Source organism: Cucurbita pepo, chromosome LG06 (assembly GCF_002806865.2).
Source record: "Cucurbita pepo subsp. pepo cultivar mu-cu-16 chromosome LG06, ASM280686v2, whole genome shotgun sequence".
In the NCBI taxonomy this organism is placed as follows: Eukaryota; Viridiplantae; Streptophyta; class Magnoliopsida; order Cucurbitales; family Cucurbitaceae; genus Cucurbita; species Cucurbita pepo.
The window spans coordinates 5268202-5287077 of NC_036643.1; the positions used below are offsets into that span (position 1 = coordinate 5268202).

General features: G+C 36.4%; 2 protein-coding genes across 5 annotated transcripts in view; one reads left to right on the forward strand and one right to left on the reverse strand.

The window, feature by feature from the left end:
• Positions 1 to 1405, reverse strand: part of LOC111797655 (NAD-dependent protein deacetylase SRT1) — a 15838-nt gene extending 14433 nt beyond the window's left edge. The window contains exon 1 of one of the 3 annotated variants that reach the window (XM_023680722.1): positions 1094 to 1405. In XM_023680722.1, coding sequence (XP_023536490.1) covers positions 1094 to 1192 — 99 coding nt within the window. In that variant the 5' untranslated portion in view covers positions 1193 to 1405. The other 2 variants (XM_023680724.1, XM_023680723.1) reach the window with 2 other exon arrangements.
• A 5740-nt stretch (positions 1406 to 7145) lies between these two features.
• On the forward strand, positions 7146 to 17527 carry LOC111797188. Of its 2 annotated transcripts, none has more exons than XM_023680131.1 (9): positions 7146 to 7478; positions 7590 to 10993; positions 12308 to 13496; positions 13641 to 14011; positions 14099 to 14287; positions 15461 to 15609; positions 15781 to 15872; positions 15955 to 16074; positions 16944 to 17527. In XM_023680131.1, exons 1-8 carry the CDS (start codon positions 7295 to 7297, stop codon positions 15984 to 15986), a joined length of 5610 nt encoding a protein of 1869 aa, XP_023535899.1. In that variant the 5' UTR covers positions 7146 to 7294; the 3' UTR covers positions 15987 to 16074; positions 16944 to 17527. The 2 variants fall into 2 exon arrangements, with proteins under 2 accessions (XP_023535899.1, XP_023535901.1); XM_023680133.1 differs by having other exon boundaries at positions 7596 to 10993.
• The last annotated feature ends 1349 nt before the right edge of the window (positions 17528 to 18876 follow it).

The window sequence follows — 18876 nt, forward strand, 5'->3', positions numbered from 1 at the left end:
CCCCCCCCGGGAGCTCAGCGTCCTCGCTGGCACACTGCCCGGTGTCTGGCTCTGATACCATTTGTAATAGCTCAAGCCCACCACTAGCAAATATTGTCCTATTTGAGATTTCTCTCTCGAGCTTCCACTCACAGTTATAAAGCTTCCCAGTTGGCATAAATCTAGATAAAAGAGTAATTACAAGTAGTATAGGAAGAAGAAAGCACCAGCTACAGAGCGATTCAATTATTTTCAAATCGACCCATTTACTATGTATTGCTTCTTCCCCTTCGAAAAGCCTCGTTTCTTTCCGACCGAACTCTCCAAAGAAGAGCTATCACCAGATTCACCACATTAACCCGAAGAATTCTAGCGTTACCATGAAGCACCACATCACCTAGCAGCTCGAAAATAGCCTCTAACATCTCATAGGGAGGCACCATTTAAACTTGAATGTAGAAAAAACGACCTCCAAGGGCTTCTTGAAGTGGCAAGATTACGTCGACCCAAGATCCAGCCGCAAGAGCAATACCACTTCGATCGGGCTGATTTTAAACCACCGTCTCTTCCAGAGGAAACCTCCATAAACATTTGGAGGCAAGTAAAACATTCCTGTTCACAAATTAAAAGGGAACTGCCCTCCAAGTTTGCTCATCCCCCCAACACACAGATAACTTTAAACTTAACAGTGTTCATCACAAAACAACAAGATCATTCAATCAAGTAGATAGCTATCGAAACTTATTCTATTTCAAATGAATTCATATATGCACTTCATTGCATGCTTTAACTAAGCCAAACATAGATGTTCTTGCCTAGAGAAGAATCTGCATTTCCCTTCATACGGATTTACAAACATCACTTCAATTACCCACAAAGCAACTTGAAATCAAACACAAAATGGCATATCATAGCTTCAAGATCTCGTGAATAACAAGCTATCGTACAATTAAAAAACTTCAAGACACCCCTGCTTCGAAAATGCACCATAAAAAAAACATGTTTGTGTTCAAAAACCAGACACAAATAACATTGATCGACACTGAAATTGCAGAAGATCGCATACCCGACACACGAAATAGCACAAAGAACAATGAAAAAGGAGATAATCAACCTTTTCTTCTAAAACGTGAGGTGGGTCAAAATGTTCTGTCATTCCCACTTTTCCAACGTCTTCTATGAACGAAAGCTTCTCTGCGTAACCCAGAGACATGGTGTCTGCGCTGTCGTCTGTGCTGTCTGTGCTGCCGGTGCTGACCCACTTTCTCTAAGTTTCGCCCCCAGAAGGTGAAGCTAAGATGATCAAAGAGAAGCTCCAGACACGAAAGTCAGGACCCCTCTTGCTCCGCCCCTCGATATGCTCCCAAGTACTTCAAGCATAAGCTTCTTTTTGGGAGACCCCAAATGTGCAAAAGGGGATTTTAGTGAATTTGAAACCATGTTTGTTTCAAGATTTTTCATGTCAAGATTTGTTGTTTCTTAATTGCAATTGTTTAGATATCTCTTTTAAGTTATATAAATTTGATATGTTTAGGAATATTAAATTTTTATTATATGGTTGTTTGATCATATAACCTTTCAGATATGTATCTATTTGATCCTTAGATTTTTAAAAGTGTCTAACAAATCCTTAAAATTTCGAACGTTTGAGATCTGTATCTATTTGATCCTTACATTTTCAAAAAATGTCTAATAGATCCTTAAACTTTTAAACCACCTTTGTCATCTGTATCCATTTGATCCTTAAATTTTCAAAAGTATTTAATAGGTCCTTAAACTTTTAGACGTTTGAGATCTGTGTCTATTTGATCCTTAAATTTTCAAAAGTGTCTAATAAGTCCTTAAACTTTCAAAAGTGTCTAATAAGTCCTTAAACTTTTAAACGTTTGAGATCTGTATCTATTTGATCCTTAAATTTTCAAAAGTGTCTAATAGGTTCTTAAACTTTCAAACCCGACATTTGAGATCTGTATCTATTTGATCCTTACATTTTCAAAAAATGTCTAATAGATCCTTAAACTTTTAAACCACCTTTGTCATCTGTATCCATTTGATCCTTAAATTTTCAAAAGTATTTAATAGGTCCTTAAACTTTTAGACGTTTGAGATCTGTGTCTATTTGATCCTTAAATTTTCAAAAGTGTCTAATAAGTCCTTAAACTTTCAAAAGTGTCTAATAAGTCCTTAAACTTTTAAACGTTTGAGATCTGTATCTATTTGATCCTTAAATTTTCAAAAGTGTCTAATAGGTTCTTAAACTTTCAAACCCGACATTTGAGATCTGTATCTATTTGATCCTTACATTTTCAAAAAATGTCTAATAGATCCTTAAACTTTTAAACCACCTTTGTCATCTGTATCCATTTGATCCTTAAATTTTCAAAAGTATTTAATAGGTCCTTAAACTTTTAGACGTTTGAGATCTGTGTCTATTTGATCCTTAAATTTTCAAAAGTGTCTAATAAGTCCTTAAACTTTCAAAAGTGTCTAATAAGTCCTTAAACTTTTAAACGTTTGAGATCTGTATCTATTTGATCCTTAAATTTTCAAAAGTGTCTAATAGGTTCTTAAACTTTCAAACCCGACATTTGAGATCTGTATATATTTGATCCTTAAATTTTAAAAAATGCATAATAAGTCCTTAAACTTTACGGTTGAGATATGTATCTATTTGATCTTTCAAACCTGACCTTTGAGATTTGTATCTATGTGATCTTTAAATCTTAAAAAATGTCTAATAAGTCCTTAAACTTTCAAACGTGTGACGTTTGAGATCTGTATCTATTTGATCTTTAAATTTTTAAAAATGCATAATAAGTCCTCAAACGTTCAACTCGACGGTTGAGATATGTATCTATTTGATCTTTCAAACCTGACGTTTGTATCTATGTGATCTTTAGATCTTTAAATCTTCAAGAGTGTCTAATAAGTTCTTAAACTTTCAAACCCGACATTTGAGATCTATATCTATTTGATCCTTAAATCTTCAAAAGTGTCTAATAAGTCCTCAAACTTTCAACTCGACGTTTGAGATATGTATCTATTTGATCTTTCAAACCTGACGTTTGAGATCTGTATCTATGTGATCCTTAAATCTTAAAGAGTGTTTAATAAGTCCTTAAACTTTCAAACCCGACATTTGAGAACTATATCTATTTGATCCTTAAATCTTCAAAAGTGTCTAATAAGTTCTTAAACTTTCAAACCCGACGTTTGAGATCTGTATCTATTTAATCCTTAAAGTTTCAAAAGTGTCAGATAGAACCCGTTCTCGATGGTTAGTAATTGAAATTGTAATTGAAATTGTAATTTAACATTACTTCCTTGCTAAAGATAATTAAACGAGGTGAACGCTCAAACGGACAATAAGATAACGAACGTTTTTTTTTTAATTCAACTTCATACGTTTCGATTTCGTGTAAAAAAAATTAAAAAATAACAATATAATTATTCATTAATAATTATGGAAAATCGAAATCATAAATCATTAATAGTCTTCCCATAATTATAAGAATTTAGAATATAAATTAGATATATCTTAATTATTAATATACCATTATTCATATTTTAATACAATTTTCTTTATTAAACTAATTAGAATTATTAATAAATTTAAATTCATTTAGTTATCTTACTAATTTACTTAATATTAACATAAATAATAACTAATTAAAATACAATCAAACAAATATTAATTTTTTCTCTCTAAAATTAATAAATATATATATATATATATATGGAGATGCCTATGGGAAAGGACGTGGAATATAATTCTCATTTCTGACTCCATTTCGAAAAAGATTATTCCCACTACTTTCTAGATCCATAGCTGGCAGATATTGTCCTCTTTGGGCTTTCCCTCAATGCTTTAAAACGCGTCTGCTATGGGAAGGTTTCGACACCCTTATAAATCGTGTTTTGTTCTCCTCCCCAACCAATGTGGGACATCACAATCCACCCCCCTTCGGGACCCAGCGTCCTTGCTGGAACTCTTTCCTTCCTCTAATCAATGTGGGACCGCTACCAAATCCACCCCCTTTGGGACCCAACATCCTTACTAGCACATTGCCTCGTGTCTACCACATTCGGAGAATAGTGAGAAAGCTGGTACATCATTCGGTGTCTAGCTCTGATACCATTTGGTGGCGAACAAAACACCCTATTGTGATGTCCCATAGTGGTTGGAGGGGAGAACAAAACACTATTTATAAGCGTGTGAAAACCTCTTGTAGCATACGTGTTTTAAAGCCTTAAAGGGAAGTCCGAGAGGGAAAACCTAAAAATAACAATATCTGGCAGCGGTGATCTGAGTTGTTACACTCTATTTAAACGGAAATTTTTGGCTTCATTTTAGACTAATAAATTGTGATTAAATTTAATTTTCATCTCCTAATATATATTAAATCCATTAATTAATCAGGTTAAAAAAATTAATTAATCAAATAATAATGAGTAAATTAAATTTATTCTATTAAATAATCTATTATTTGTAGTTAATTTTTTTTAAAGTAAAATCGATTTGGAATTAATTGTATCCGTTTTTTTTTTAATGTTTTTAATTGGTATTAATTATTCATTAATTAACTCCTTAATAATAATTCACGAATATAGGTAGAAAATGAAAGATAATTAATTATTTAGTTTTATTAAAATTTATGATAATATTTATATATATAAATGTTGATTTAACAAGGGATGAGTGAAAGAAATTTATTGATTTCCTACTTGCCTCACTTTTTATATACAAAACCGAAAATATTTGTTAGTAGTGAACTTGAGCTGTTACAAATGATATCAAAGTTGGATTATGGGTGGTGTATCGACGAAGACGTTGGACCTCTAAAGGAGGTGAATTGTGAGATCCCACGTTGTTTGGACTAGGTCACAGCAGATAATATCTACTAGCGGTGGACTTGAGCTGTTACAAATGATATCAGAGCCGGGTTATGGGCGGTGTGCCAGCGAGAACGTTGGGCCCCCAAAGGAGGTGGATTGTGAGATCCCATGTTGTTTGGACTGGGTCAAAGCAGATAATATCTACTAGCGGTGGACTTGAGCTGTTACAAATGATATCAGAGCCGGGTTACGGGCGGTGTGCTAGTAAGTACGTTGGGCCCCCAAAGGAGGTGGATTGTGAGATCCCACGTTGTTTGGACTGGGTCAAAGCAGATAATATCTACTAGCGGTGGACTTGAGCTGTTACAAATGATATCAGAGCCGGGTTATGGGCGGTGTGCTAGTAAGTACGTTGGGCCCCCAAAGGAGGTGTATTGTGAGATCTCACGTTGTTTGGACTGGGTCAAAGCAAATAATATCTACTAGCGATGGACTTGAGCTGTTACAAATGATATCAGAGCCAAGTTATGGGCGGTGTGCCAGCGAGAATGTTGGGTCCCCAAAGGAGGTGTATTGTGAGATCCCACGTTGTTTGGACTGGGTCACAGCAGATAATACGGTGGACTTGAGCTGTTACAAATGATATCAGAGCCGGGTTATGGGCGGTGTGCCAGCGAGAACGTTGGGCCCCCAAAGGAGGTGTATTGTGAGATCTCACGTTGTTTAGACTGGATCAAAGCAAATAATATCTACTAGCGGTGAACTTTAGCTGTTACAAATGATATCAGAGCCGGGTTATGGGCGGTGTGCCAGTAAGTACGTTGGGCCCCCAAAGGAGGTGTATTGTGAGATCTCACGTTGTTTGGACTGGGTCAAAGCAAATAATATCTACTAGCGATGGACTTGAGCTGTTACAAATGATATCAGAGCCAAGTTATGGGCGGTGTGCCAGCGAGAATGTTGGGTCCCCAAAGGAGGTGTATTGTGAGATCCCACGTTGTTTGGACTGGGTCAAAGCAGATAATACGGTGGACTTGAGCTGTTACAAATGATATCAGAGCCGGGTTATGGGCGGTGTGCCAGCGAGAACGTTGGGCCCCCAAAGGAGGTGGATTGTGAGATCCCACGTTGTTTGGACTGGGTCAAAGCAGATAATATCTACTATAGACTTCAGCTGTTACAAATGATATCAGAGCCGGGTTATGGGCGGTGTGCTAGTAAGTACGTTGGGCCCTCAAAGGAGGTGTATTGTGAGATCCCACGTTGTTTGGACTGGGTCAAAGCGGATAATATCTTCTAGTGGTTGGCTTGAGCTGTTACAAATTACTGTGAATCTTGCATTAGTTGGAGAGGAGAACGAAACATTTTTTTAATAAAAATGTGTAAACTTCTTCCTAATAGATGCATTTTAAAACTGTGAGGTTGACAGTATTAGTAATACGTAACAGACCAAATCAGACAATATCTGATAGTAGTTGGTTGTGGCTCTTACAAATGGTATAGAGCCACGTTCTCGATAGTATGCTAACACAGTTCATAAAATTTTCATTTATTTGAATCAAACTCAATCTGAACAAGTTCATAACCAAATTCAAACCGTACGAGTTAAGTTGGATCGATCAATTTTTTTGAGTTATCGATTTTTTTAACACCATATAGTAAATATTCCGTTAATTACAAAAATTTGAAACTTGTTAATGGTAAAAATTCAACCGTAATTTATCCGTAAAAATTAACACTATAAACAAAAATATATTTTTAGCCTTGAATTACAAAAATTGTTTCATTTATAGTGTTAATTTTTACGGTTGAATTTAAAAACGGTATATATATATATATATAAAATACATCGAACTTTTAATAATATTTTAAAATACCCTTAAACTTTAAAAAGTTGTATTTATATCCTTCAACTTCTTAAAAATTTCAAAAGTGCCCCTACCGTTAGTACTATGTTTAAAAAATACTAATGAAAATTTAAAAGTAGCATTAACACCATTAATCTTTATAAAATAAAAAATTATTACCATTAATATATACAGACGAAAACCGTATAACAGCGTCTCATAGATTATCTCATTTTTTAATATTACTTTTAAAAATTCACGATAAAATTTTGAAATAGGGTACTAACTAAAGCTATTTTTAAAATTATTAATTTTTTATAGTTAAAAAATTTATTTTTTGAAATAGTTTAATAATATTATTGAAATAAAATATATTAAAATATTTTTATTAATTTAGCTTATAATTTAAAATATTAAATAATAATAAAAAATATATTTATTATTTATTTGTATTATTTTTGGTTCGAACGAGGACCGAAGTCTCCCAAAATTTGAATTCACTTCGCCCGCTACTCGCGAAAGTGTTTCTTCTTCGTCGGAAAACCCTCCATTGAAACTCAACTCTTCTTCCTCTCTGTTACTCGAACTGTTCATCTCTCTCTCTCTCTCTTTTCATGGCCAATCTGTGAAACATGGCGGCGATGGAGAAGCTATTCGTGCAGATCTTTGAGAGGAAGAAGTGGATCATTGACCAGGCCAAGCACCAGATCGATCTCTTCGACCAGCAACTTGCATCCAAGCTCATTATCGATGGAATTGTTCCTCCGCCTTGGCTTCACTCGCCTTTTCTTCATTCCAACATTTCGTATTTTGAAGGTAACTTCGCGTTTTTGTCGTAATTTTTCATTTCTTATGCTCCATGTTTAGTTAGGTCGAAGCAAGAATTTCTCCATTTCGCAACTTTTTTGCTCAATTGGTTTCTTTTAGGTGTAGGAGTGAGCAGGAATTTTGTTCCTGGAGTTGAGGTCCCACGGTCGCCGCTTCAGACCCATTGTTCTAGTTTGAATGAGGCATTTGTTGCAAACAGTGGGGAGGAGTTGCAGCAAAGGTCGAATGAAGATGCTGGTTCTTTAAACGATGATTTTGATGCAGGAAATAGGCCTGCAGTTTTACCTCAGTGCAATGTAAGTGACGCCCGTGTCTTTAATTGCGCACCTCGTGTTGACACAAGTCCTGTTTCTCCTCAAGGTCGAGGAGGCGGAGTTTTAGAAAATTACCAAGATCCTACTCTGTCACGGGCACGGTTACATAGATCTAAATCTAGGCAAAGGGCTTTAGAGTTGCGTAATAGCGCGAAATCTGCTAGGTGCCACTCCCGATATGAGAACAAGAATGATTCCGTTGCTGATGGGATTGTGGGATCTGCTATTAGTTTGCTGCAGGCTGATCACGAAGATGAATCAGAGTTGGCAAAGCCTTCTAGCAGCTGTAAGGGTATTGGTTCTATGGAAGAGGAGACTAATGTTTGTTGCGAGCAGAAGAATATCTCTACTTGCGCTGATAAATCTAGGCAAAGGGCTTTAGAGTTGCGTAATAGTGTGAAATCTTCTAGGTGCCACTCCCGGTATGAGAACAAGAATGATTCCGTTGCTGATGGGATTGTGGGATCTGCTATTAGTTTGCTGCAAGCTGATCACGAAGATGAATCAGAGTTGGCAAAGCCTTCTAGCAGCTGTAAGGGAATTGGTTCTATGGAAGAGGAGACTGATGTTTGTTGCGAGCAGAAGAATATCTCTATTTGCTCTGATAAATCTAGGCAAAGGGCTTTAGAGTTGCGTAATAGTGTGAAATCTTCTAGGTGCCACTCCCGGTATGAGAACAAGAATGATTCCGTTGCTGATGGGATTGTGGGATCTGCTATTAGTTTGCTGCAAGCTGATCACGAAGATGAATCAGAGTTGGCAAAGCCTTCTAGCAGCTGTAAGGGAATTGGTTCTATGGAAGAGGAGACTGATGTTTGTTGCGAGCAGAAGAATATCTCTATTTGCTCTGATAAATCTAGGCAAAGGGCTTTAGAGTTGCGTAATAGTGTGAAATCTTCTAGGTGCCACTCCCGGTATGAGAACAAGAATGATTCCGTTGCTGATGGGATTGTGGGATCTGCTATTAGTTTGCTGCAAGCTGATCACGAAGATGAATCAGAGTTGGCAAAGCCTTCTAGCAGCTGTAAGGGAATTGGTTCAGTGGAAGAGGAAACTAATGTTTGTTGCGAGCAGAAGAAGATCTCTATTTGCTCTGGTAAAGTTACAATAGTTGGAAGCCCTGGGTTGCAAAGTAGCTCTATTGATGTGGTTAATTCTTTAAATATTTACTTAGAAAATGAAGGGTTATGTGTAGCGGAAGGTTCAATGCAGAATTCTTATAAAGTGAATGAGCAATTTGACTCGCCTAGAACTTCTTCGGGAAAGATTGGATACTGTGAAGAAGGGCCGGCATGTTGCAGGAGTCAGGAATCTAATTTTGATAATGCTGAACTGTCTAGGTTGCAATGTAGCTCTTTGGATGTGGATAAATCTTCACGCATTCCCCCTGAAGATGGAAGAGAGTGTCCTATAGGAGGATCAAAATTGCATTCTGATCAAGTGGATGAGCAACTGGACTTGCCTAAACCTTCTTCTGACAATGTTGAGTGCTGTGAAGAGGCAAAATTAGTAGACTGCAGGAGCCAGGAATGTAATCTTGACAATGCTCTACAGTCCAAGTCACAACGAAGTTCTCTGGATGTGGACGATTCAGCATGCATTGACGCCAATGATGGAAGATTATTGGACTCGCCTAACCCTTCTTCTAGCAATGTCAAATGCTGTGAAGAAACTGTTGTAGGACATTGTAGGAGCCAGGAATGCAATTTTGATAATGCCCGAGAGGCTGGGTCGCTATACAACTCCCAGGATGTAGATAAGTCTTCATACGTCCACTCTGAGGACGGACAATCATGTCCTAATGGAAGTTCAGAAGTGCATTCTGATGAAGTGAAAGAGCAATTGGACTTATCTAAATCTTCTTCCGACAATATGGAGTGTTGTGAAGAAGAAATATTAGGAGATTTCAGGAGTCAGGAGTATAATTTTAATAATGCTCAAAAGTCAGAGATGCAACATGACACCCTGGATGCGGATAATTCATCATGCTTTTCTTCTGAAAATGGAACTTGTTCTGTTGGAAGTTCAAAACTACATTCCGATCGAGTAAGTGAGCCGTCGGAGTTGTTTAGGCCTTCTTCTGCCAATGTTGAATGCCATGAAGTAGGACTAGGAGACTGTAGGACCCAAGATTGTAATTTTGATAATAATGCAGAAAAGTCTGGTTTAGACAAAATTTCCAGTTCACCAATAACGGAAGTAAGGGAGAAAACATCAGATAAGAAGCCCTCCACTTCCGTGGATAACAAGAGGGATGTTAATGAAAAAGAAAAATGCAATTCACCCCTTCACATGCCTATGCCGCAGATTCAGGTCGACTCAGTGAACGAAGACAAACATCATAAAGGTATATGTGAATCTCAAAGTGAAAAGAGATATGATAAAGAAGTAGCTACTTGTTCTTTGCTGCAAAGTGATGAACCTGTAGAACAAAATATTTCTTTGAAAGATGGAGTGCCGAATTTGCAGTATTCCCATGAAAATGCAGTTGAAATTCAACTAGTGGATACAGACGATGCATCAATTCTGATAAGAGATACAGAAACGTTTAGAGATCAAATGGTCATGGCTCCTTGTGTTCCTTCCGCTGGTGAGGGGGATAGTAATTTGGAGCAGAAACAAAAAAGTTCAGGCATAACTCAGTGTGAAGATTCAGATTCCTTTGAGGGTTGCACTGATCACATGGTCATGGCTCCTTGTGTTCCTTCTGCTGGTGAGGGGGATAGTAATTTGGAGCAGCCACTGAAAAGTTCAGGCATAACTCAGTGTGAAGATTCAGATTCGTTTGAGGGCTTCACTGAGCACTTGAATGGTAACCATCATTACGTATCAACAGAGTGCCAGACTGCAGAGACATCAATAAAGTCAAAAACTTTCAGCTCAGTTTTGAGGGCATCTAGTTCTGACGAAAAGGAGATAGAGGTTGAGCTGCAATTGGACAATGGTATTCCAGCGTCTTTAGGCTTGAGGAGTGAGCAACTTCAAATCAACAGGAGTCCTATAGATAAAAACTTGATGCAGGAATTTGACACTGAAAAACCTGTCCTTGAACTTCAACGATTATCATTTTGTGAAGAAGGATACCAACAACCAAATGTGAGCATCGGCCCTATTGAAATGTTGCTATTGGAAAAAGAAGCTCGCTTGATTCAGAGGTCTGATTCTTCACCCACGCTTCCAGTCAAAGAGGTATGTATTACAACGGGAAGATTTTTCTAGCTAGTGTTTTGAAGTGTGAACTGCAGTAACTTCTTAGGGCTTAATTGCTGGATGCAGGAAATTTTTTTTGAAGGTTGAAGCACACGATAATAAAATATACATTAAAATACATATAATATTAAGAACTAGCATGATGTATGAGGTATAGAAAAAAAGAGGTATTTGATACCCCCCTCCTTTAGGTCATTAACATTTCTGTTTCTTGCTTTCGTTTTTTGTGTTCTTCTGGGTAATAACCATTTTCTGTTTCTCATTTGCAAGAAAATTTTAGAAAAGAAATCTGCTTGTTTCCAATTTTTCACAAACATTTAAAAGTAGTATTTAAATAATTTTAACTAATGAAGTACCTATGAAATATAAAAAATTGAAAATATAAATACAATTTTGAATGTTTTACTTTCAAAAAAATTATATTTTCAAGTAGAATTTTCATTTTGTTATATCATATGTTAGAGAATAAGAAGTCAGACCAAACACATAAAAAATGAAGGATTAGAAAGAAAAAAAAAACTGCCAAACACATTTTATTTCCGTATCAGAAAATGAAAAACAAGAGATCAGACACTATCAAACATGCCTTGGCAGGTTGACTATTAAAAACATAGTTCATGCATAGTCTTCAAAATCTTTAAAAATAAACTACAATATCACGAGGCAGACCCAGAACCAGTCATCATCACCAAATAGATTCTCACCTCCAATTTTTCCATCATTACTTATAATCTCTTGTATTTTTAACCATTAGACTCTATAGCCAAGTATTTCCTTCTTTAGTCTAGTTATTTTCATGTGCCTCTACGTCTGCAAAGCTTTAGCAGTCATTCAGCTGGTGATATGCATTTTACTTCACGATTAAGCTAAGGCACTTAGGCACTTAGGTGTACTTATGAAGTTAAGATCAAACAATTGAACTATGTGTTGTTTTCAAGTATAATGATCTCTTTGGTGAAACATTGGTATACTAAAATGCATATCACTTACATTTATTGCTAAAGTACCTGTGGAAGAATGTGAAAATAATTCTTCCAATTCATATAACAAAAGTTGATTTTGTTCTTTTTAATATGTTGTTTTCTGCATACTGTTCTTGAAAGGATGGAGCCAGATTTAGTAAGGGAGATGATGGTGGTCATTCTGATTGTGCTTTTATTAGGGTGTAATGTTCACTAAATGCTGACGTATCAGTTTCTAACAAATTTCTTGGCAGGGATTTGATTGATTTTTCCTCCTTTTTTACTTTTTCTATTTACTTCACGATCTTGTTTCTTTGTGCATGATTGACAGGATCTCTCTCGGTTCGGAAGCAATAACAGAGGTACACCATTGCAAAATGGTATGCTAGAGAGCCAAAGTTTGGTTCCCGAAGAAAATTTTCAGTGTGGAGATATTGAACTTCCTATGGATACTGGGAAAACTGATGGAATGGAGGAAAAGGGGAAACTTACTTTGTGCTCGCTTCATACTCCACTTACCCAAACTTCTCATTATCTTGGTGCAGACAAGGATATGCCTGCTTTAGAGGGGTTCCTAATGCGATCTGATGACGAAGAGCCATGCATTTCTGTTGGTGGAATCAACTTTGACAAATTAGATCTTTCAAAATGTATGATAGAACGTGCTAGCATCTTGGAGAAAATTTGTAAATCTGCTTGTATAAACAGTACATTATCCTCACCTTCAGAAAGTTTTAGGCTGAACAAGGTGACAGATTTGTACAATTCTCTTCCTAATGGTCTACTAGAGTGCATGGACTTGAAGAATAACCTTCTGATGAATGATCAAAATAAGCTACTGAAGGATGGTAGTAACTCTTTGAATGGAGAAGTCAACTTCTCTCCTCATGGGTCTTCTTTTGATTGCCTGCAAAGCTTTAACAGTCATTCAGCTGGTGATCTCAGGAAGCCATTTGCATCTCCATTTGGTAAGTTGTTGGATAGAAATTCATTAAATTTGTCAAGTTCTGGAAAACGAAGTGGCCAGAACATAGAGCTTCCTTGCATTAGTGAGGAAGCTGAGAATACCGATGAGATTGATAACGAATTTTCGAAGGATATGAGATCGAGCAAGCGAGCACCACTTGTTGACATTACAGAAGATGCAAATGTTGAGGTAACAGTTTCTGAAGCTGCGGCGGTTGCTGATAGATTGAGTTTAGAATCTTTAAACATAGAACTCAGCAACACAAGGACTCATATTGGGACCAAAGAGAATCTGGGAAACCAGAAAAGCAGCAAGAGGAAATATGTGAATGAGGCTGTGAGTCGTGATACCTTGCCAGGAGAAAACGGTGCTAAAAGAGTCACTAGATCATCCTATAATATATTTAGCCGGTCAGATTTATCCTGTAAAAAAGATTTCAGAAAGGAAGGTCCTCGATTCTCTGAAAAGGAATCCAAGCATAGAAATATCGTGTCCAATATAACTTCTTTTATTCCTCTTGTCCAACAAAGAGAAGCTGCAACTATTTTGAAAGGTATGTTTATTTATTTATCTTGACGTACATGGATTGATCATGAACCTTAAGCATTTCTTGGATATAGTTTGAACATCGTGTATCTGATGATCTGTGTATTGTCTGAATTGTAATTTATATTTTGTAACTTGTGCATTCCTGTAGGGAAGAGAGATATTAAGGTGAAGGCCATCGAAGCTGCTGAGGCTGCAAAACGCCTTGCAGAAAAGAAAGAAAATGAACGTCAAATGAAGAAAGAAGCCCTGAAACTTGAAAGAGCAAGAATGGAACAAGAGAATTTGAGGCAGATTGAACTGGATAAAAAGAAGAAAGAAGAAGAGCGGAAGAAGAAGGAGGAAGAAAGGAAGAAAAAGGAGGTTGATATGGCAGCAAAGAAAAGACAGAGGGAAGAAGAAGAGAGGAAGGAGAAAGAAAGAAAAAGAATGCGTGTTGAAGAAGTTAGGAGACGATTACGAGAGCATGGTGGGAAGTTACGATCTGATAAAGAGAATAAGGAAGCAAAACCCCAAGCCAATGTAAGATGCTATATGTGACAACGTTTGAACTTTCCTTGTGCTTATGGGCTTTGAAAGGTAAAAACCGCTTATTATTTTCTTCTGTAGGACCAAAAACCACGTGACAGAAAGGGATGTAAGGATGGGACTGTCAAACTGGTCAAGGAAAGTGGCCATGACAGCTTTCACAAACTCTCAGTTACCGAGTCTAAGACTACTTCTACAAGCGATGCTGTGAGGGGAAGCTTTGTTGTGGAGGACTCACAACCAACGAGTGTTGATTTTCTAGAGGCAGAGGTAAATTGCTTTGTGAGTGCAAATTTCCAAAATATATGACGTGATTTAGGTGAAAAGTTATATTCCCATGATAGGAACGGGTAATTAGCTAGTATCCTTCCATTTTCCTAATCCTCACCAGTCTTCTACCTCAAAATATCACATATATTTTTGTGATATTGTGAGTGCTAAGTTATATTCCCAGAGGTAAATTGCTTTGTGAGTGCAAATTTCCAAAATATATGACGTGATTTAGAGTGAAAAGGTATACTCCCATGATAGGAATGGGTAATTAGCTAGTATCCTTCCATTTTCTTGATCCTCACCAGTCTTCTACCTCAAAATATCACACATATATGTACTTTTTATAGAATTGTCATGATCTTTTTGAAGGATAATAGATGGAGGAACTACATTGAAATGTTGTGGAGGTATTCAGTGCTATATCTGAAAGATTTTGGCTTCTAGATGAAGTAGTTGTTGGAATTGTCCTAAGATATCTTTTGTAGATAAACAATAAGATATTTGAAAAAGGACAGAACTCACAACACCTTAGGCTTCCAGCTGGTTTTAGATCTTAATCCACAAGAAACATGGAAGTCATTTTCTAGAGAATTAAAGCTTTATTGATTTTGCTGTGTCCTGTTACATAGTTGTATCCAAAGAAAATTAATTCTAATTCATCTAGAAGTTCTGTGGGACTTTGAAGAGGAAATCATAGTGAAACCTGGAAATCTAATTGAACCAAGAATTTCAGGACACCATATAATAATGACGTTTGTTTAACGCTTGATCTTATCATATGTAGCTTAATAAATATGAGAAATGAAATAATTTATACGTTTGAACTCCCTTGAGAATTTGAATACATTGGAAAATACTGTTTTTCACTCCAATTGCAATCCAACGTAAATTGTGTTGTTTCTCTTCTGTCCTAAGATGACTGCCCAAGTATTTGGTAGTTTAAGGTGAGAATTAGTTGGCAAATAAAGATAGATCTTGCTTGGTTTGAGCAAAATGGAATAAATTTTTTACAATTGTAATACACCTTTAGAGGTTTGATATTAAATCGTCATTTTGCTTGGATGATTTTTCCTGTTCTCCTTTGAGCTTCATATGAGTGTAACCTTCACAACCATTTCTTAAATATTAAAAGTTTATCTGCTTCATGCGGGAATTTATGATCTTCTATAGGCACTTGAAAATGTGATGGAACATAGAATCTCCGAAACAAGTGAAGAACAATCATATCAGATTTCTCCTTACAAAGCTTCTGATGATGAAGATGAAGAGGATGACGATGACGGCATACAAAATAATAAATTTGTTCCTTCATGGGCCAGGTGTGTAGCTCGGCCTTATGTTTTCATATAAGGAAATAACAAATGTGATTTGAACTTCAATAATGCAATTAGTACATTTTGCATTTATTTTGTCAAAGATTATCCCGAAGAACATTTCAAATTTGCCAATTTTTTCTGTTAGAACTAATATCTTCATACTTCTTTATGCAGTAAGGATCGCTTAGCTGTTCTTTTTGCTTCCCAGAAAAAATTGGATCCAGAAATTATCTTTCCACCGAAAAGTTTTTGTGACATAGCTGAAGGTGAAATTAACGCATAAAGATGGTTGCAGCTTTTAATTCTTGTTAAATAAAAACACACTGAGTTAGTTTAACTGTTTTGCAGTTCTCTTGCCTCGACAACATCAGTCTAAATAGACAATAGACCGAACCTTCACAATGTGGATAGATTTTTTATCTGCAACACAAACATTCCCCTTTCTGCCTGTGCAAGAGACTTGCCTAGGTACGCTTTTACTAAACTGCTGTTTTTCTCTGACTTGAACATCATATCGTGGTTTATCATTTTTGCCTTGTTTAATAAATTAGTTGCAACCCCACTTGTTTGGACTTCTTGGCATTAGAGGATCACTGTTAGTAAAGTAGGCCTATGTACATAACGTCGACTTTAGTATTTGAGCAAATCTTTTAGCCACCCTTCACTTATTTCACTCGGTAAATAGGCTTCTCTCTTGAACCTTTTTTCACTCGGTAAAGGTGGATGCTATCGGTCGAAAATCTCTTCTTTCCTCTCCCTTCAAACACTGTAAACGAAGAAAATGAAAGGATGTTCGAGCGTTTTCGCTCCTTCACCTATTTATTTTTGAACTGTAAACTCGGTGGCTTCGCTCCTTAGCTTTTGTTTTTTCTCCTTCACCTCGTAAACAAGAAAGACTCAAGATTAATTCGATTGAATTCAATCACTTAAAGAACGGTAAACTCGGTCTTCGTCTTCTTCCTTTTCCTCTCCCTTCAAATACTGACTCTTTTCTTTTCTTTCTCTTTTGAAGGATAGATTTAGTTACCTAGTATCTAGGAGATTTAGTTACCTAATATCTAGAGATTATTGTATCTAAAGATTATTATTTAGATCTATAGTTACCAATAACTAGAGATTTATCTTTATCGTGTTATCTTATTACCTATTGTTTATGGATTTATTTAGATTACTAGTACTTAGGAAATTTAGATTATCTATTGATTTAGACTTAGTTAGCCTTTCTCACGTAGACATGTAATTCTCTGAATAATAATAAGCCAGCTAATTTAGACTTGCAACCGTTTTTATTTGTGCCATGTCTCATTGAAATGATAGAGTGCTATATTATGTGGCAGATTTTGCTGATTAATTTCTCAAGGAATTGCTGCTCAGGTGATTAGTTTCTTGCTGCTCTTTAACTCTGAATAGCTAAATTGAGATGATCATTGTACAACTACGCAGCTTTATATGTAGGGTCAATTTCTTAGCACCAAAATAAACTATACAACCCGATTCTCACCACCCTCCCTCCTTATGACTGGATATCTCAACCATGAAACAGTCGGGGAAAAAGGCTGTAGTGAATTCTTGGTGTTAACCTTCCCTTCTTTTGCTTTGGGGTAGGCAGGGGGAGGATTTAGGTTACTCCAACTTGTAGGTGTAAAGCACTAGTTTCTAACATAGCTTCTCTATGTACAATTTTTTTTTTTAATATATTATCTAATGAAGAAGATGAAAGTGCAGATGAGATTGTTCAACTTGAAGAGGCAAATTTTGATTATATTCTAGAAAAAGAAATGAGTAACCTTAACGTCGTAACGGCATAAGCATTGTTACCTAGGTCTATGTCGGAGGAAACCATAGTATGAATAAACTTCGGTTGTATAAACAGTGATATGGAATCACTTCAAGGGAAGTAAGATTCTGATTACCTTGTTGATCGAATATCTTAAGACAAGAATACTTGTGTGAGATTCGAATCACTCCATAAGCAAAATCAATCATGTCAAGCTTGAATGATTCCCATGCAACCTAAACTATATAGAATTGCAAAGAAACTTAGTCATTGGCTAAAGGAAAGCATAAATGTCTACTTTACAAATACAAAGATAATATACATGGCTTTATATAGCCTCAAAATAAAGACACTGACCGAACACGAGACATTTCAAGAGTTTTAACCTTCATATTTTATGACCACAATTAGCCACTACATAGTGTAACCTTAAAGTAAATAAAAGTCTTAAAATACATTAAAGAAATACAATAACTCTAAGTTATTATCTATCTTAAATTTGTAATCATCTAAGAATAAATGAAGCCTCACTTGAAGTATCTTAAAGTCCCGATTTCATAAATGAAGCCTGATTCTACTTAATGTAACAATATCGCATGATTGAAATGCCTAAACAAAGTTAGGTTAAATTCACTGCATAAGCATATCTAAGGTCAGTTCAATATGTTTCTGTAGCATGTCAGTAGAGCTACAATCATAGATCAGGTTGCAAGTGCCTGATAATTTCTTTGATTTGTCTTAGTACCATAGTTTTTTTTGTTCCCCACTGCCATATTTGCTTTGCTTTACAGATCTTACTAGTTTTGCTTCTCCCATTTTTAGGGTTCGCACATTTTGTGTTCAGCTCAAGTTCATCGCAAGCAGATAGTATTCGTTTTAGTCTGTTACGTATCACCGTCAGCCTCATGATTTTTAAAACGTGTTTATTAGGGAAAGGTTTCCACACCCTTATAAGGATTCGTTCCCCTCTCCAACCGATGTTGGATCTCACAATCCACCTCTTTGGAGTCCATTGTCCTCATTGGCACACTGCCTGATGTCTGGCTCTGATAACATTTGTAACCGTCCAAATCTATTGCTAGCAGATATTGTCCGTGTTAGACGAGCACGACTCCTCCACAATAGTATGATATTGTCCACTTTGAGCATAAGCTTTGATGGCTTTGCTTTTGGGCTTCCCCAAAAGGCCTCACACCAATGGAGTTAGTATTTCTAACTTATAAACCCATGATCATTCCCTAAATTAGCCGATGTGTGACTTCCATCATCCAACACCTCCCTTCGAACAAAGTGCGTCTCCCCTTAATCAAGGCTCGATTCTTTTGGAGTCTGCATAAGCTTTGATGGCTTTGCTTTTGGGCTTCCCCAAAAGGTCTCATACCAATGGAGTTAGTATTTCTAACTTATAAACCCATGATCATTCCCTAAATTAGCCGATGTGTGACTTCCATCATCCAACACCTCCCTTCGAACAAAGTGCGTCTCCCCTTAAT